Source organism: Neopelma chrysocephalum, unplaced genomic scaffold (genome assembly GCF_003984885.1).
Source record: "Neopelma chrysocephalum unplaced genomic scaffold, ASM398488v2 Primary Assembly neopelma1_74, whole genome shotgun sequence".
NCBI classification, from domain to species: Eukaryota; Metazoa; Chordata; class Aves; order Passeriformes; family Pipridae; genus Neopelma; species Neopelma chrysocephalum.
In genome coordinates, this window is record NW_020897735.1 from 4,178,861 (window position 1) to 4,198,348 (window position 19,488).

The window sequence follows — 19,488 nt, forward strand, 5'->3', positions numbered from 1 at the left end:
CTTCGTGAACCTCTGGGGTGCCACAGTGATGCTGTGACACCCTCTCGTGTGAAAGGGGCAGTGTGGGAACAGATGTGGGAACAGACCCCTCCTGTTTGCCAGGGGCTGTGTCCACACGGGGCAGGGGATGCTGGAGCAGAAGGAGGCATTAACAGGGAAACACTGGCTACACTGTGCACGTGTGGGAGGGAGCTGGGGTGGGATGAATGCATGGATTGAGGCTTCCAGGGTCTGTGTCCCTTCTCAGGACTGAGGTCAGTTGTTGGAGCAGGATGGGGAAGCCCCAAGTTACATGAATACAGACTGAGCCCCTTTTCACACAGGGAAGGAGGTCTTCCCACAGGCCAGCAGCAGATCCGTGGAGGGGAAACTATGGCTCAGAATAAAGCAAGAGGCTGAATTCTTGCTCTTGCTCCAGAGGAAGCTTGTTCAGCATTAGGGTATGGGATAGGACACATGTCAAAGTGCAGGGTTGGGCTCCCATTGCTGCAGCCCCACTGCTGCCATGAGTCAGCTGCAGAAAGCAGAGAGAAAAGCATGTTTAGGCACAAACTCATGGTGCTTTCTTCTGTCTGCAGGGAGAATCCGGGCTGGAAGGGGACAGCGGGCTGCCTGGGCCAGATGGGATCAAGGTAAACCTCAGTCTCGTGGAGTTTCAGCTCTCACACACATCTCTGTGCACTCAGGTCCCTGTGATCCCTAGGGCCAGCATGAAGCCAAGGGGGTTACTGGGTCCTCTGTGCAATCAGCCTCTGCCCTGCTCTCTCCAAGGACTTTTTTCTGCAAGCACACATAACAAACTCCTCCTGTTTCACTCCTCTACCCACATTTTTGGCATCTGATCAGATCTCCAAAAAGGTCAAGTTCTTCAAAATCTGGTTTCCAACAATTTGTCTGTTTTATTTGAGTCTTTACAGAACAAATTTCCAACTAATCAGGAATTCCTGGGCCTGGCAAGGGGAATCAAGAATTGTCCATCACTCTCCCATGCACCACTGACCAGAACAATGTTAGCAAGTAAAGAAACCAGGTCCCTCTCCCCTTGGCAGAGCCCCAGGTGCTCACTCAGGGCTCATTCTGTATCTAACTGCTGTGAGTTTGCTACCTTGCCTTTGGAACAGGACTCTGACTCCTGTCCTTGCACAGCCAGCCTTTCCAAACAGGCCAACGATTTTGTTCCATGGAAAGAAAGAGCAACCAATCCCACAACAATGCAGTTTATTTCTTCATTCTAGTTAAGCTATTTGCCATGTGTCTCTATTTCTGCTTATCTCTGAATGTTGGACCAAAAAACCTCTTCCTTAAGGACAGTTAAGGCTTCTGTATTCTCTGACTGTCCCCAGGAGCTCTTGAACCAAACCAGCTCTTTCCAATCCAAATGTGTCTCTGGACAGTTAACCAGATGTGTCTCTGCTCCTTAACCAGACAAGATGTTGCTGAGCTCTCACCATGCAGGTGCAAGAGGAAAATGACTCAGTAAAGGCTAGTTGGCTCCAAAAGTGCAGGTGCTGATCCCAGTATAGAACTGGAGTGGTAGTACTGAATAATGCGAAATACTGACAATCTTTTATTTGTCTTGATAGAAGAAAAACAGCTCCAAACTTACTTCTTCTTACGCTTCTGTGATTGTATTTCTGGTCTGCATTCCAGTTGGTTGTCATTGATCCATACTGAAGTTTCATTATCTGCCAGATTTTTTCCTAAATTTCCAAGACTGGTTTCACCAGGGAAGGTTTAAGTTAGACATTAGGAAAAATTTCTTCACAGAAAGGGTAGTCAGGCATTGGAACAGGCTGCCCCAGAAAGTGGTAGAGTCACTATCCCTGGAAGTGGCAGCTGGGGACATGGTTTAGTGGTGGGCTTGGCAGTGCTGAGTTAATGGTTGGACACACTGATCTTAAAGGTGTTTTCCAACCCAAATGATTCTATGATTCTGTAACTATAAGAACAGTGATTTGACAGGGCACCTACTGCTCAGACCGTAAATCCTTCACAGGACACGGTGACACTGTTTTCCAGAGTGTTTGTTTGAGCCCTGGACTGATTTTTATTTGGCAGTGAGAGCCAAGCAGCCACTCCAGACAAACCCATCCTATTAAAAGCCTTCCAGCATCCCAAGCTCAGGGCTTCTGGGTGAGGCGAGGCAGGCTTTCAGATCTTGTCTGCCTGCCTCATTCACGTGGGAGGTTCAGGCCCTATTGCAGGAGAAGCAAAGGGGGGTTCAGGTTACCCTGTGTAATGGGGGAGTTCCTTCTCCTCCAGCCAAGAGATTTCAAAGAAAAGAAACCTGGTTTTCCTCCTTTTTTAAATGTCAAGTGTATTATGACTCATCCTCATTCATCCTTTTGCTTGCAGGCTCTTTTCCTCTCAGACTCCTGAAATATTAATTATGTGGTGGGTTTTTCCTTGCAAGAGGCAATGCACAGTGACCCATGTGTTGTGTGGGCATGAAAACCTCCCACTCTCCTCTCTTCCACAGGGGGACAAAGGAGAGCAAGGCCCAGAAGGAGAGAAAGGAGAAAAAGGCAACGAAGGACTGAAGGGAAAAGAAGGACCTCCTGGATATCCCGGAATCACAGGTGTCCGAGTGAGTCCGCGAATCCAGCCCGTGGGCGATCCATGGGTTCCCTGTGGTGATGAGTGTGTGAACCAGGACACTGCTTAGGGCAGGAGGCCATCTGAGATGTCACTTGTTGCAAATGCTGTCGTAAAGTATGTTCTTTTTGTGAAAAACTGCATCTGGGGGCTGGTTTGGTCTTTCAGTCAGGACATACTTGAGGTGTGGATCACTCCTCTGGTCTGCCCTAGGCTTTGGGACAGTGCCTTCCTCCTGCACATGCAAGACAGATCTGGCAGGATGTTAGAGAGGAAGGTCCAGAGGGCTGTGAGGGGTTGAGTTTCCCCTGGCTGGCACAGCTGACTTGGGCCTGCAGCCTGGAAATGACCAAGCTTGTACCTTCTCTGGTGATTACTTACTTGCTTCTGGTCTTCCCTTTAATATTTTATATTTAATTTTATATTATCTGTATATATTTATATATATTTTACATATAAATATATATATATTTAAGGCTCCCCCAAATATAGGAAACAAAGAGGTGAAATTAGCAGGAAATTATTCCTGAACCTTCAGTGAATATCAGGGGCATGTGTGATTTGCTTGAGCGTCTGGTCTCAGTGCCACAGAAAGGAAAAGTGTGACTCTGGCCCTGACACGAGAGCAGTGGGAGCCCTGGCTGGGGCTCATTCGGTGGTGCCAGGTGGAGGATGGCTCTGCCCAGTGCCCCAGTGGGCTGCTCTAAAAGTCAGGCCCTTCTGGTTGAAATGTGGGGTTTATCAGCTTAATGGCATGGTTTATTCATTGTCATTGTTGTCATGGATGTAAGTTGTCAGAAGCATGGGGCTTGTCCTGCAAAGGGATGGCCCAGCTGTGAGTGGGATGCAGCCACCCTGACCAGAGGCCATGCCTGCCTGCAGCACAAGTCTCATCCCTTGTGCAGCTGGAGAACATCCCAGCTCCTACCCCACACATCTGTGGGAAAGAAATGAGTAGCCCATGTTTGGTGGCAGCTCTGAAATCCCAGCCTGGGATGGGAGGAAGGCAGCAGAGCAGGCAGGTACCGCCGAGCACTGGGTGGATGCTCGGTGGTGAAGCATGTTGATTTTCCTTTTGGTGACGTTGTGGCTGGCTAAAAAGAGAGCAGGGAGAAGGGTGTGAGGGGATGGAAGCAGAAAAGGAGATGGATTTATGTTATTTTTGGGCTGAGGTTGGGATTTGAACACTGACTCAACTAGAAAGTGGAAACATTGGCTTAAAGCTGCGGTGCAGCACCATAAATGTGCAGAATAAGCCTGTAGTCCTGTCCCAAATAAGGCCACCCTTGGCCACAGCCCCCTGTACCCACAGGGAGCCCTTTCAGGATTGGGATCATACCATGGGGTGGTCCCCAGTACCTCAGCTCCCTCCCAGCTGCAGACTGGCACAGCTGGACAGTCGCCCATCATGTGCTGTACTTCTGGCTGGTTCACGTGTTTATATTGTGCATGTTTTAAGAACCAATAAAAATACTAAAATCATGCAAATGCCATATTAAGTTATAAAATATAAAATATAGATTCTCTCAGACTCAATCCCTGCTGTTTGCCAGCATGTCCCTGGGAACATGATGCTGTTTTCTGTTTTATTTTAAAAAAAAAAGGAGTCAATGAGCCAAGATTCCTGCTCATAATCACTCCCTTTTGTTTTTTTTACTGCAGAGTGCTATATTTCCATCTACTATTTTAATATGCTTCTTTGTATATCCTTATGCCTAAACTCAAGCAGCCTTTCAGACCTGCACAGGCTCCAGATAGTGCTGCCTGCCCTGCCAAACTCCGTTACCTAATACACAGGCTGGTGTTCCTGTGCTCGCTCTGAGGTCATTCAAATCTGGAAGTCCTCTGACAGAAGTACAAATAATTTTTCTCTTCCCATTTTTTCCTTTTTGAGACTTCCATTCTACCTTCCCATGGAGAGTACAAATATTAACGGGATCTCCCTTAGATAAGGTTTGCAGAGATGCAAACAACTAGAGATAACTTCAACCCCATCCTTTTCAGCTGAGCGATGGATGCTGGAATATCCAGCCAAGCCATCCTCTGGAAGACATGCCACAAAAGCCACCACAAACTGCACAATGCAAGGGAGGCTTTAAGGCTGCTGAACAAAGAAAGCAAAAAAATCTTGTCGTGGAAAAGCTGTGAAGGTGTTCACCCAAGGGCAAATGTCAAGGTGACAAACTCCGTGCGGGATTTGTACGGTGGCTCAGAAATTGCTTGGGGAAGGGTGTTGGAGGCACTTGGACTGCAGGGAGGAGGCACATTGGGTTTGGGTGTGCTGCAGATACTGTGTGATTACACATCACATGTTGCATATGGTTTTAATACTTCTGATGTGATAGTGTTGTGCTGTCCAATACTCAGTTCAGATGGTTCAAAGGTTCTTCGTCTTTAGCTATTACATCTTCATTTGGTCTCTCCTGGCATGACACCCAGGAGTCCTTACATCTGTGCTTCACCACATTCCTGCCTGGATCCACTGAAGTTTTCCTGGGCTAGAGATGTTGCCTCTGCTCCAGTAATTGGGATAGCCTGCTCAGCTACAAAGGAGACAGGGGAGATGTCGATGCCTCTGTGCTGTTCCTGGGAGACGCACACACCAGGATCTGTGCAGTCACATGTGACAACAAACTGACCTCCATCTGGGAGTTTTAGCTCATCTTCTGCTTCTGGAAGAGATTCGTGTTAACCTGAGGAAGCTGATGCCCGTCTGCAGTCATGGACACAAAGACAAGCTTTTGCTATGCCTTGGCTTGGCCCTGTTGTACTGGAGGGGACCCACAGAGACATGCCCTGCATGGACTGCAACAGCCTCTGAAAAAACCCTTTTCATCACAAGTCCCTGCAGCAACACCACATCTTGAAGATTTGTCCTTAACGCCAAGGACATGTTTAGTCTTAATCTTTATTTTGCTTATGTCTACAGGAATGTGGCACTTCACTCTCAAGTGTCCTCCTGACAGATGTAGGAAATGAGGCGCCTGATGGCTCTGAAATGATGTGACTTCACTGCTGGTACATTTTCAGCCCATTTTGTATATTCTGGCCTGGGGCAGAGTCTCAGTGCAGCCACAGAACAGGTAGGAGCTGGGGAACTTGGCAGGACACGTACCAGCTCACACGCCATGTGGCAATGGGCCAGCACAACGGAGGGAAGGAGATTGGTTCCTGGGCCTGCACAGTCCTAGAGCTCCCTGGAGATGGCAGAGGAAGGGATGTAATGGAGCACCTTCGAAAGCTGGAGAAAGCTCAGAGGGTCTGTTCAGCCCTTCCGGGTCATGCAGAAGAGAGACGTTCACCCAGCAATCAATGGGATCAGCAGGGACACATCTGGCTTTGCTGGGCAAGGCTTCATTTTCCAGAAAGCCATCCCAATGCTGATACAACGCCTGAGCACAACCAAACTTCCCTCTGCACTCAGGAAATGTTTTTCAGGGATCGTTAGCTTTAATTTCGCTCAGCCATTTCCAATATTAACATATCTGAAAACCGGTTTCCACTGTGGTTTTGAATCTCAAACAAAAAGCATCAGGGAGGCCCCATCCGAGTCTCCAGGGGCAGTTTGTACGTGTTTCAAAGCCAGTGGATTTCAGCAAACAAACCTGGCAGCTGAGATGGTCCATGAGTCTCACAGCTGTGGCTGGCAGGGCTCGAGGCAGCTGGAGCTGAGATAAGTGAGTATCCTCTATCTTTTGGTCACTTTGTCCAAGATCACACTGCTCCGTTCAGCTCCAGTTCCTGCTCAGTGGAGGAATGGGCCAGTTGCCCCCTGGTCATAAGACAGAGATCAGAGCACAAGCGCAAGATCCAGTTGAAATTTCCAAACTTACGTTGGAGATGTGCACCTTTCCTGAGCTGCTGGCTCACATTACCTCCTCCCAGTGGCTTCTATCTTCTTCTAATCCTAACTTGTTGCCTTCACTTGCCCTTGACTCTCTTCTGAACGTGGCTCTTTGTCCTCTGGTGGCTCCTCGGAGCAGCAAAGAGCTGAAAATCCCTTCCCATTGTAGAGCACCAGGGGCTGTTTGGGTATCTGCATTCAGAGACTGGCTGGAGACAGACCTCAGGGTCAACAGTGCAGGGAGCAGGAGTCATGCCCTGGAGATCCAGGTTTTCTCTGTGGGCAGGGCAAGACAAGGATATGTCTCCTCAGTATGTGGAGAGACTGAAAGGTACGACAGCCTGGTGAACCCTGGCAAGGCACCCATCAGCAATGCAAGTGTCCCAGTGTGGTTGGCCAAAATAAAAAGATGATTTGTCTGCCGACTTGTAAGGCTGTGAAGGAATGGTCCACAGAACCTGAGAACATTGCTAGAGAGGACCATGCATTCACAAAGGATCTGGCTGCCCATCAGTGCTGCTCGTGGCAACAGAGGATGGTAAGAGCCAGAGGTTGAAGTCACTGGTGTGGAACCAGCAACCTGGTCACAGGCAAGTGGGCCCTGAGAACAACCCCTCCACCCAAAAAGTGCTCCCCCCCACTGCTCCTCCTCTCCACCGATGGAAAATTCGGCATTTCAGCCCTTCCCTGGGAGGACAAGGGATCCAGCAGTGGCTGAGGAAGGCCCAAGCCATTTGGCAGCAGGGAGGTGGTGGGTTTCCAGCTGCGCTCCGTGGCTCTGCACTGTGGTTTTCATAATGTGCTGGTTGTCATACATGGCAGACATCTGATAGCAAGGGTTTTACAGTTCCAGGAAAGCAATTGGAGAGCCTGGAAGTACTGAAATGCAACATGCTCCGAAACAAGAAAATCCCTCATTGTTCAGCAAAACTGGGAGTCGAGTTCTTTCCACTTCCTTTTTAACCTGAAATCCTATCTGCAGTGTCATTCAAGCCACGTCAGGACTCGGAAAGCTTTGAGCCAGACGCTCCAATGGTCTAAATTGCCATAAACAATTACATCAGAGAAGGTCTGGCTGCGTGTGCCGGCCCCGCTGCGTGGTGCAGATGTGCACTATCAGCCCAAAAGAGCTCGAAGGGCCGTAAATCCTTTTGCTCTGGTGCAACAAGATCCAAAGTCCTTTCGTTTGCTCTTCAGGAGGGTAGAGTGACAGAGCTGGGCTGGGGTGGAGATCTGAGAAGGCTTTTTGAGGGAACTTGCAGTGCTTTGAAAAGGATCGAGCCACTCTCCAGCCCAGTACAGAGCACGGAGTGAACTCTTGGCTCTTGGCTCCAGCACTGTGGTCACAGATGGATGGTGCCCCAAGGATCCTTCCCATCGTGTCCTCATCTCTGCCTCATCTACAAGCTATAATCCTGAAGTGGAAGGAGGACTTGCTGGCCAGGATGGACCTTTTTCTCTGAGCTAGCAGAGCTGCTCCAGCAATGGCACACTGTGGTTCTGGCTGAGATGGGGCTGGCGTTTGGGCAGAGCAGGAGCTCCTTCTCACCCGACACATTGCTCTAGGACAAAGTTGTCCAAACATCACTTACAGCAGAATTTGTCCCAGAGTGGTTTTTGCTCTTTGTTCTTTTCTGTTTCCTGCCACTGCAAACATGATTCAAAGGTTTTCTGCAACAAAGCTCCTCGCTCTGCTGTCGCTGAATCCAGCCATTCACTCTGCACACATGAGCTCAGCGACAGCTGGCAGCACCACATCAGTTCCATGGCATTCAGCTCCCTGAAAACACTGAGGCTGCTGAAGGACAATCCTGGAGTCACTGCTGGTTTTAATCTCTGCTCTCCATGCAGGAATTTATGCTCTTTTTTTTTTTTTTTGATAATGTGCTGAGCTGTTGTTTCCTGGAAAAGCTGTTTTTCATGCCCTGGACCACGGGCTGTCTGTGGAGCTCTTACTTGAAAGAAGTTTCTTGAACTCCCTCAGCTGGAGGGTTTTGGGTCACCCACTGACTGAGCAGGGGAAGGAATGGAGAACACTGGACTCGGTGTGGGCTGTGACAGCCCTGCAGGGTGTCAGTGGTAACTGAGCTCCTCACACCCTTAATCTTAGCAAACGAGTAGTTTTACTCCTAATCTTGCCCTTGATTAACGTGTTAGGAGTAGGTGCACAAGGTAGTAAAGTGACTTGCCCAGGGTCATGCAGGAGGTCAGTTGGTGGCCAAGGAGGACCAGGAGAGGACACAACAGGCCATACTTGTCCTGCCCTACAACCTGTCCTTTCTAGGAGCTGCTACGTCAGCAGGGCCAGATCCTCTACTGGAGCCATTTCCAGAGCAGAAGGTGCTTGCACTTGGCCATGGTGTGTCCTTGTGTCACAGCCTTGGGGTATCATTGCTTGTGCCCACCAATATCCAGCAAAGCCATAGGCAGGTATTTGTCTTGCATCCAAAATCAAAGGTGAATCAAGGTTCTCAGGAATGCAGTCAAATGTGCTTTGAAGAGGATGAGACCAAGGGTCAGGGCGATGCCTCTCCAGGGAGCTGCAGTCCCAGGTCTCTCTCCTTCCCCTTTTTGGAAGCAACATGGTCATCCCTGGGCACCTCTGCCCATATCTGCAATCACCTTACCCCCATGCTTCGATAACCAGTGCACTGCAGGTGGCCTCAGGCTCAGCCTTTTCTGGGAGTCTAAACATCCCATTTTATGGGGAGATGCATGCTGGATTTTGTTGTTTGGGAGATTTTATTGTGGGGGATTTTTTTCCCCCTTTTCAGCTATTCTGCTCTCTGTGACTCAGTCCACCAAATCCACTGAAGCCTTTGGAGTGGACGTGAGTTTCCTGTGAGCCCTGTGAACCCTACAGGGAATCTCAGAGCTCTCCCAGTCCCCAGGGAACCGCTGCTTGCAGCAACCCAGGCTGCTCTCCAGCAGCTGAGGGGCCGTTTCGCCCTCACAGCGAAGCTCTGCTGCTGGGGAAGGCAGGCTGATCCCAGCTGGTCTTCGTTTAGAGTTAATAGGAGTCAAAATGAGCCAGAGTTTGAAATAAATCCCATAGACTTGGCATGGTTTCTTTCCTGACTCAGAGTAAGGAGACGCACTTTTTGGGCAGTTACTCCAAGATTCCCCTCCTTATTGCAAGAGAGGATTTCATTCCCCTCCTCTTCCACAGCCCCAGGGCATCTGTGTCCTTCAAAAGGAAGATATTAACCCTTAGTGTTTGGGAGAGTGTAAATCAGCATTGTGCTGCCCAGGTGCTCATCCTATTCCTTTCTTCCCCATTGTCAGCTTCCAACACTGGCTAATTTTTTGGAGCATTTTGATGTCATCATGTGTGAAAACTTCACAGCTTGGTGGGGATGAGGCCTTACTCTTTTCCTGCACTTCTCACTCATCCATCAAACCTTTTAGTGGCACTTTTGTCTCTTATGCTTCTTTAGAGGTGAGGAAACACAGGCAAAGAGAGGGGGAAGAAAAGGGATTTTCCCAGAAACAATAAATTAGTGGCAAGTCAGGGCTATCAGACCAAACCAGAGCAGCTCAGAGCACAGAGCACTGCTCTGTACATGATTCACTTTGCTGTCTTACGCTGTGACTTCTTAGGAAAACCAGGTTAAACAGACCTCCTCCTCCACAAAACCAAAAGCAGCAAATTTCAGAGCAACAGCTGCATGCAGATAAGAATTTGCACTAAAGCAGAGAGTTTGGGATACAAGATTTTGGGGTTGGATTCCTATTTTAAGTCGAAGAGCTCAGCTGAAAGGAAAGTTGAAGTGACTCTGACTGTAGTCTTTTCCAGCCCAGACCTTTTTATAGGATTTCCCCAATTTGCTGTTCCTTTGAATGCAGCCAGCCAGCTCTACCTGCACTCCTCAGTCGGGTTTCCACAAGCAGGCCAAGAGCCCATTACTTCCCAGTGATCCCAGTGAAACCCTCTGAACCTCACAGTACAATCAGGTCTTTCTTCTCGAGAACAGTTGAGTCTTTCTTCTTTCCCCATACTCATTCAGGAGCTGCTGCCCTGTCTCCTCCCCTTCCAAACTACTGCTAGGCAGAGTGATTATGAAATGTGTTTCTTATAAATCCAAAACATTTATGTCTTCAAATGCCCGGCCCCAATAATCCCACTAATTTCCTGAGTGCTTGTGAACTGTCCTCCATGGGGGGAGGCTTCTCTCGATCAAAGTTTATTAAGTGGAGGTTCTCATATGGAGACATTGCTGAGCGGTAGGAAATTATGTGGGGCTTTTTCATTTCCCTTTAAATGAGCTCACTGGCTGGGCCTGGACAATATGGGCATGGTCATCCTATGGTTCATGCTTCCTACCTTTGTTCCTGCTTTAGTTTTCCTGCCCTTTCTACATCCACTGTCTCAAACTATCACTTTTTTTTTCCCCTGTCACAATAGCCACTTTTTTTTCTTTACTCAGTAGTTGTATTCTGGTTCTTCTATTTCTTCCTGCCTCATTTTTGGTTGGGAGGAGTGACCTCAGACCTTCATTCAGTGACACCCAAAAAAAAATACGCTCCTGCTCCACAGCAATTCTGAGCAATCCTGAGCCTGTCTGAGACAGGCTTTGGGAAGTTCTCCCATCAGTTCTGTTCCCTTGAGAGCTTCCCTCATGTGCTGTGCTGTAAGGCTGCAAGGAAAGCAGGAACATATCTACCCTCTGGAATGCCAAGAGCCACAGTTCCCCTGAGCCAAACCAGGATGGTGAGTCACATCTCTTCCCCGGACCCAGTGCCTGTAGCAGAGCATCACTGGGTGTGGGGAAGTTTGGGTCAGGATTTTTCCCTGTTTGTTGTTTGGCTCCATTCAGGCCATATCTCTCTGCAGTTCATTCAACTTCCTCATTTTGTTTTTCTGGATGTTGTTGTCAGAACACAGATTTCAACTGTTGATGTCCTGAGAATTTAAAGCTGAGCTGCTCATCTCTTTGCTCCCAGTAAATGTTACTGCTGTGCTGTGCAAGAGACCTGACTTTGCTGTCAAGGCCATCAGCAGCTGAAAGCCTCTTTTTTTTCCTTTCAAAATGAACTAATTTGCATTAAAAAATAAACCACCCAGATTTCCCTTAGGGGAATATCTAAGGCCATACTAAAAAAAACCCTTATAAATCTGAGTCCTTAGTGAAGATGGCAATGAAATTCCAAATGTGCTAGACCTAAGATTGTAATTTTTTTGCTTCCCTTGGATATTTTGGCATAGCTGAAGGCATGTGACTTTGTAAAACCTCTGGTTTCCACTGTCCCCGGTCACAAATACCTTCATCATCTGGAGGCACTGATATGCTTCTCTAGTGAAGAATGCAGCATAAAAAAAGAAATCACCATTTAAAAATAGTTCTGCTCAAGGAAGAAGCTTGGAAAGAGGATTTGTTTTCTCAGCAAACCAGTAACCCAAAGCATACAACAAAATGTGTACAAACCCCGAGAATAAAAGCATCGAGTGTTCAGTGCCTTGGCACACTAACCCAACTGATGTGAGTCCAGCAAAGAGAACTTGGATTTCATTATTTTGATGTGTAGGCTTTTGTACATCTTCTCCCCATCATTGCTATCTCTGCTCAAGAGAGTAGGAACCCTCTGAACCTTGGGAACCTCACATTGCAGGGAAGGAGGTACCAAACGGTGCTACATTCCTGATGTGCTGTGGAGACCTTGGATAAAGACACAATCTCATTTAATGTTTTTATTTTTATTTTTTTACCCCCTGATCTTTCCATCCTTGGACAGATGAGTCAGAAGAATGGAGAGGAAAAGGATCTGACTTTTTTTGAAGGCTATCAGAGTTGTTGCTGGGCTTGTTATTCCCTGTATAGTGTGTGGTGGTGCAGTGATTTCTGGGAACTGTGCAAACCCCTGCGTATGTGCCCTGAGAGCATCAGGAATTGCAACAGCAACCACATCTGGATTATCACAAGTAGAGATATCACATATCTGGGAACCCCAGACAAGTGTTGAGCTGCCTCTAAATTCATCTGGGCAGAATTCCTGCGCTGTTGGAGAAAGCACATCCAGGAAAATCAGACACATGGTAGGCTTCCCACTCACCAGCAGAGCTCGCTGGCCAAAGTCCTAGAAAGCGTGCTGGGAGAGCACAGAAATATCCCTCCCTGATAGAGCCGATTCCGCTCAAGGAGGTGACTCAGGCTGCGAGATCCGAGCCACGTCCCTGCCCATGGTGTCACCAGCATGGCTTGACCCATTTATTTCTGCCAGCAAAGCTTTTAACCAGCAGACAGGAGTTAAGGGAGGCTCGAAGGAAGGTCTCCAGGGCTCACTGTGAGTGACAACTCATCCCACAATCGCTGACAGGAGTTGGAGATGCTCCAATGTTTTTTCCTGCGGCGATGGAGAAGGAGCCGCACCCCAGCTGGAGGACCCAGGAGAGCTTTCTGGAGAAGATGAACATCCCTGCTCCACGAGGCTGATGCGTCATCAGGGGAAAAGCCAGTACATGGAGTTTATCAGAGCCCATATCTGTGCTCAGGCTCCACCAACAGGAAAGACAAGCTGAAGGAACCCAGAGAAAGTTGAGAAGCTGTTTGAGCATGGCACAGTCTTCTATGAATCAAGTTTATTTTTGGGTGCAGGACTTGCACTGTCAAAGTTGGGGCTGTGTTTTGTTTTTTACCCTCTCCCATGTGACTCCAGTCCTATATCTGTACTCCATGATTTCAGGTACAAGCAAGAACTTGAATGCTGGCAGATTTTAGGAGCAGTGTGGAAATTTTGTTTCTCAGATGGGAAGATTTAAGGCCTGAGCTTGTCCTCCCGAGAAGCAAAGACACTTCCCAGTGCAGGGTAGAAGCAAGTTTCAGTCATGGGACTTCCATGGGCGATGTATCCAGGTGAAGGGAGACAGGCTGTACTTCAAACTCTTCTGAAGTAGCTGTGAGATCCTCGTGACCTCCCTGTGAATGAGATCCACCTGCCTTGCACAACAATAAAGGATATGTTTCATCAACACACTGGAGTCTGAATCTTTTACAGGCAGTGTAACACACCCTCAACCTGGGGATGGAGCCATAACATGGAAGTCTTAGTTTCAAGAGGTGTCACAGCACAGCAACTCAGGAGCACATCTGAGTGTGCAAAACTACTCTGCTGGAGAAGATCAAGGGCTTGGCCACCATCGGGTCAGGAACAGATTTAACTTAAAGCAGGCTTTCTCCCATTTGCAAGAAACATCTATTGCCTGTGCTTCCAAAAGCTCTTGGAGCAGAGTCCAGGGAGACTGATGGAAAAACACTATGCAACTAATTGGAAACCCCAGTTGTGTATTTATTTGCTCACGTCTTGTTTTGACAGTGAAGTTTTGTGAGCGATTCCACTACTCATTCTCCAAATTCTCAAGCCACTAAGCTCCACACAGGACCTGTGGGAGTTACTGCTGCTTCAGACCCACACCACGACCCAGAAGTGGGGCTGCTCAGGGCCCTGGTACCAGCTCTCAGAGTGAGATGGGGGTGGCCATCCTGCTGTAGAGCTGGATGGGGATGGCCATTTCTCAGGCTGATGCTTTCATTAGTGAGGATTTCTCTGTACTCCTGTCAAAAGTGTAAATCTTGTGGGTGACTCTGGGCTTGGCACCCATCATCTGCTGCGGCTGCTCAGCATCTGTGGGAAAGTAATTCCAAAAGTGATCTCTTGGAAAGTGGCAGTGAAAAATAGCAAACAGAAACCCTGGGCAGTGTGGAAGAGGCGCAGAGCAGGGCTCAGCAGGGACCTGTCCTTTGTGAAGTCTAATATTGTTGGCAAGGTGGGCTCCTGAAATGTTTGACTTAAGTAAAATGGAGCTATTCCCCTTTGGGGAAGTGAACTGGCACAATTCTTTAGGGCTATAAGGAGTCTGAATTGCTCCTTTGTGTTCAGAGCAGGCACTTCTAAGGCCCGTGTTTCAGATCAGAGTGAAAACCCCCTGATACATCTCTCTTTATAAGTTGCTTTCATTCATCTGAGACTGCAACATCAACCATGGTGAAAATTATACCTTCTTAACTGGGAGGAGGGGGAGCAGGGGGAGAGATGCTGGGCTGATGTGGAGATGCTGTTGAAAAGTTTGTCACAATTGCCAGAAAGTATGAGTTATTTTCTTCAGTGATACTTCTGCTTCTTTCTGTCAAATCCAAAATATTCTGTCTGCCTTGCAGCCAACAGGGTCAAACACTGAAAAAAATGAACTCCCTGGGCTGCCTGAGGAGAGGCTGCTGTATTTAGCTGCTCATCACAGATTAATTCTGTGGTGTGGGTGCAAGGAGGGGCAGCAGGTTCTGCACCCACACTGGGTGCTCAAAGCAGCTCAGCATTCCTGTCTCTGCTTGCCATGGCTCCCACCTGGAGTTTTGCATCGGATCAGTATGTTGTGGTTTCTGTGTGTGGCACTAACAATAATACAAATAGAGGGAAGGGGTTCCCAACGTGAGCAGAAAGCTGTGCATGGTAGGTGGATAGAGAATGAAACCACTGCCTGTTTTCACAAGGAAAAAATAAGGATAATTACTGTGGAGGCAGTGGTTCTATTGACAGCAGCCTAAAACCATATAAGAAGTGTCACTTTTCAACTGTGTTGCCCAATAGTCACCTGAGCACAGAGATCTTTACACCTTTAAGAAATGAGGTTTTCTTCTCCTCCATGTGTTGGAGCAGCTCCAAACCAAACTCAGCCATACCCCAACTGTAGGACCTGTGAATTGTGGTCTTAACTGCATGGCTTCCTGTCCTCCTTGATGGCTCCCATGGGAATAGGATAGGGGGGGTGAGGATGCTCTCAGGGTTGAGTGTACCAGGGAAGTGGCCTGGGAGTGGCTGGTTGGGATGTGACTTCTTTGTTTTCCCATTCCAACAGCTTTTTTTTTTTTTCCCTCTCTTAGGGGCCAGAAGGGAAACCAGGAAAACAGGGGGAAAAGGGCAAGCCTGGCCAGAAGGTAGGAACATCTCCTGTTGAGAATGTCTCCCTGGACAATCCTCTGGACCTCCTGATCCTTGCTCATCTTTCACATTTATCTGTAGAAGCAGCTTTGTCTTACACTAATGTCAGTGCTTTTGTTCTGCAGGGCAGCAAGGGCTACCAGGGGCAGCTTGGAGAGACTGGATCCCCAGGGAAGGAGGGGCCGAAGGGGAACCAAGGCCCTAAAGGATCCCGAGGTACCCTGGGACCTATGGTGAGAAGAGCTCTGCAAATGGTTGAACACAACACGCAGAAACGTGACTGGCAGTGGTGGGCACGGGCCTGAATGAAGCAGAGAGCCCAGCAGGGGCTTCAGAGCACAGAAAGGGAAATGCTGTTGGATTGGTTTAATTGGCCAAAAGAGCTTAAGTTGCTCTGAGCAGCACAGAAGAGACTCCACAGAGGTGGTTGGGTTGGTGCCCCGTGAGCCCAGCTCACGTTGCACCGTGGTGGTTTTTCACAACTCCCCAGATGGGCTGAAATAGCTGAAATATTGGGGATTTTTCCTGAGCTGAGTGAGCTGATAAGCTATTTTTTGCTAAGATCTTTCCCTTTGAGACTGCACACTCATGGCAAGAGCTGCTTCCAAGTCGAACTCTGCTAATATAAGGAACTCTGCCTTGGACTTCTGCCCTGTTTCTACACCCACTCCTGATCTACTTATCTAAAACACTTGGAGCAAGAAGAAATATAGCATGGGAAAGGGTTTGAGCTGGGGACTGAAGGTGAGGCTTTCAGAGAGAATAGTAATAATACGGCAGAGAGAGAAGAAAGTTAATTTGCTTTAGGCACATGAGAAAAATGCCCTGGGACAGCAGCAGTAAGTAAAAGTAACCCTCATGCAATGCAGGCTGGTAAGGAAACTTCTTGCACTCTGGTAGAACTTAGTGAAATAGCAGGAGTTATTTATGAAGCAGGAGTCACGGTGGTGTTTCAGAGCAGTAGCAAATGAGTGATAGAGTGATGGTTCTCCTGACAGTGTTTCCCTGCACTAAAAATTATGGCCTCACCATATATCCTCACTTAAATATTCTTTGGCAAAGCTTCCATGGATTATTTCACAAGGAAGCAAAGGAGCATCTAAACAGCAGCCTATTGGGCTGGACACTTCTCTGTTGTGTGTAAAGGGCTTTCATCCACACTAAATGGGATTATATGGAAAGTCTGTGGCTCACTTAAATCGGATGATCTGATTTAAACCCTTTGGTTCAATCTGCTAAAGGTGTGATAAACAGCTCATGCAGTGCCCCCATCACAGTGCAGAAAACTCACTTCTTGGCTTCAGAACCCACACTGGAAGGTTTCCTCCCAACAGTTTAGGTCATGCATGAGCATGGTCTCACTGGTGGACTTCCTAGCACCACACTAGTTTGGATATAGAGAAGTTCAGAAGTGCAGATGAAGAGCACACAAATGCAGCCATTTCTGGTAGCAAATCTGAATGAGGTGGGGAACCTATTGCTGCAGGCTGGCAAAGGCATAGATCAGACTCCTGACCTCCCCCTCCATGTGTAAGAGGTTAAAGCCGAGCAAGAGCCCTACAGGTGGCTGCAGCAGAGCTCACAGGTGGCCAGGAGGAGGGGCTGCCACACTCCCACCTGGTGCTGAGCTTTGCTTTGCATAGCCCAGTGCATCCTCTTCTCATGGGGTGACACCACGGGCTGCTCTCACGGTCCGTCTGTGCTTGCCTCTCCAGGGAGCTCCAGGAAGGATGGGTGCTCAAGGGGACCCAGGCTTAAAGGGCTACCAGGTAAGGGGTTTATTTTTGTCTTCCAGCTTTTATCTGTTCTCAAATGCAACAAAACGGTCACTCCAGGATGCAAATTGTTCGTAAACTATGATTTATTTCCGATCTCGAGTTTAGTTCTTTGTCTAGTCTCCATTTACACCATCATGGCTTATCAACATACATTTGGTCTGTCTCTGCCACAACCCCTGTGTCCCTCTGAAGCTGGGATGCACCACACAGGGTTTGGGAGACCTGGCAGGGAACCAGGGAGGTCTTTCAGTCCAACAGCTCTTTCCTGCCTCCTCACGTGCTGTCTGCTCTCCACAGGGACATGCAGGACCACCGGGGCCAATTGGACCACCAGGGCCAAAGGGTGAAAAGGTAAGTCCAGGGAATTTAGCCATCTCATCTCCCCTTAGTGTGGAAGCTGGGCTGGCATAGAGATGATTGTCCTGCTCCCATAATTCCTGTGCATCCGCGCTCTCCTCTCCCTACAGCAGAGGTGCCTCCTCAACTGCACAGTCACCTATGTAACCCCTACAAAAAGCTACTAAATATACAGCTTTACCTCTGCAAATCAGTGCCAGGACACCCATGCCACTAGCAAGTGCTTTCCAGCCAACACATGCCCTTGTGCTGGAGGCTGAAACTCCTGGAGACACGTTTTTCCTGCATCCACAAAAATTCAGCTCAATCCCCAAGACAAAAGAAATCAGACTTAGTAGCTTTCTGTGATCAGGTCAGAATCACAGCCTGCACAAAGGAGCTGATGTTCAGCACGCTGCCTTGTCTGTGCTGAAATCAGCCACCGGCGTTTCTCCTCCTCACCTGCCACCCCCTCGCCTCGCTTGTCCCCCACCCCTTGACGAGCCCCCTTGTTACAGCTGCCCTGACTCAGAGCCACGGTGGCTTTCCCCTGGTGTTTCCCACTTTTGCTGAGTCAGCAGAGCCATAACCAGTTCGGGCTGGAGCAGTGACTCACCCTTTAATGGTTTCCTGTCGGCGGAGCTGGACGGCCCAGCTGGCGTTGGCTGCTCACAGAGCTGATGGAACCCCTCACGTGCCTTCAGCAGCGATGCTCCCTCCCTCCTGAGGTCTCCCTGGAGAAAGCTTCAGGGAGAACTCATTGTGACCTTCCAGTGCTTAAAGGAGGCTCATCAAAAAGTGGGGAGCAACTTCTTACATGGACAGATAGTGATAGGACAAGTGGGAACAGTTTTAAACTAAAAGAGGAGAGGTATAGGTTAGAGGTTTAGGAAGTTCTTTACTCAGAGGGTGGTGAGGCACCTGCACAGGTTGCCCGGAGAAGCTGTGGCTGCCCCATCCCTGGAAATGCTCAAGGCCGGGTTGGATGGAGCTTGGAGTAACCTGTTTTATTGGAAGATGTCCCTGCCCACAGCAGGGGGGTGGAACAAGATGAGCTTTAAGGTCCCTTCCAACCCAAACCATTCTCCCTATGATTCTCCCTTGGTGTGGGAAGGGAAGTGATGGTGATGCAGACTAGTCAATCATGAGGTCCCCATGAAGAGGAGAGATGTGTGGACTCTTTTTGCTCATTTTCTACTCCCCATCACCAAGAGAGTGTTCAGCCTTGCCTCTGGCACACAGTGGGAGTGCAGCTGTAGCACAGGCAGGAGCTTCATCCCTTATAAAATGATTTTATAAGGGCTTGTCTTTTCTGGGGCTTTGAATGCATCCTTTCAAGCTCAGGACACCCTGTTCACACCGTGCTCTGCCTGGAGACTCCCTGTGCAGCAGTAAACCCCCGTGCTGGTGGCTGGGAGTCAATGGGGCAGGGTGAACCCTTGTGCTCCACTAACATATTCACATGCCTCAGAAATTTTGCTTTGGGGAGGAACAGTGGTCATGCTGCTTTTTCTCTCATTTCCTGCTGCTGAGACACATCCGTGGAGGAACAGCTGGTGATGTTCCTGCTGCTCCATTGCTGCCTTGCTGAACTTCCTCTCCAGCCCCAGCCTTTCTGACTCTGCCCCATCCACCTCCCAGGCTGCACCTCTTGCTCTTCCAGACTTCAGCAGCATTCCTTCTCAGGTGTATCCCACTGAGTGGCCGTGTGGGGAGTGGCAAGTGTTAGCCAAGCACAACCAGCCCTGGATAATAATGCAAGAGCTCATGATCAGGCACATTTGTCAGCTGAGAGCCTGCCCAGAGGTTTCTCACAGCCCCAGTGGTGAATTTTGAGCATCCTGGCAAAAAGTTGTGAGTTGTCACTACCAAAAGCAAGGTCAGTCATTGACCCTGCAGCAGGAGGAATAAGGCACGTGCAGACACATATCTCTGTTGCTTAAATTGCAGCTGTTGCTTTATTTGAAAACTTTTAAAGTTGCCATCGTGAAAGCTCCCATAATT

General features: G+C 48.6%; 1 protein-coding gene across 1 annotated transcript in view; it reads left to right on the forward strand.

Moving 5' to 3' along the window:
• Nucleotides 1-19,488, forward strand: part of LOC113969712 (collagen alpha-1(XXVII) chain-like) — a 144,810-nt gene that overhangs the window by 108,270 nt on the left and 17,052 nt on the right. Inside the window, exons 36-41 of the mRNA XM_027687805.1 lie at nucleotides 579-632; nucleotides 2,480-2,587; nucleotides 15,313-15,366; nucleotides 15,496-15,603; nucleotides 17,086-17,139; nucleotides 17,446-17,499. Of these exons, the coding sequence (XP_027543606.1) occupies nucleotides 579-632; nucleotides 2,480-2,587; nucleotides 15,313-15,366; nucleotides 15,496-15,603; nucleotides 17,086-17,139; nucleotides 17,446-17,499 (432 nt within the window). The remainder of the gene's footprint in view (nucleotides 1-578; nucleotides 633-2,479; nucleotides 2,588-15,312; nucleotides 15,367-15,495; nucleotides 15,604-17,085; nucleotides 17,140-17,445; nucleotides 17,500-19,488) is intronic.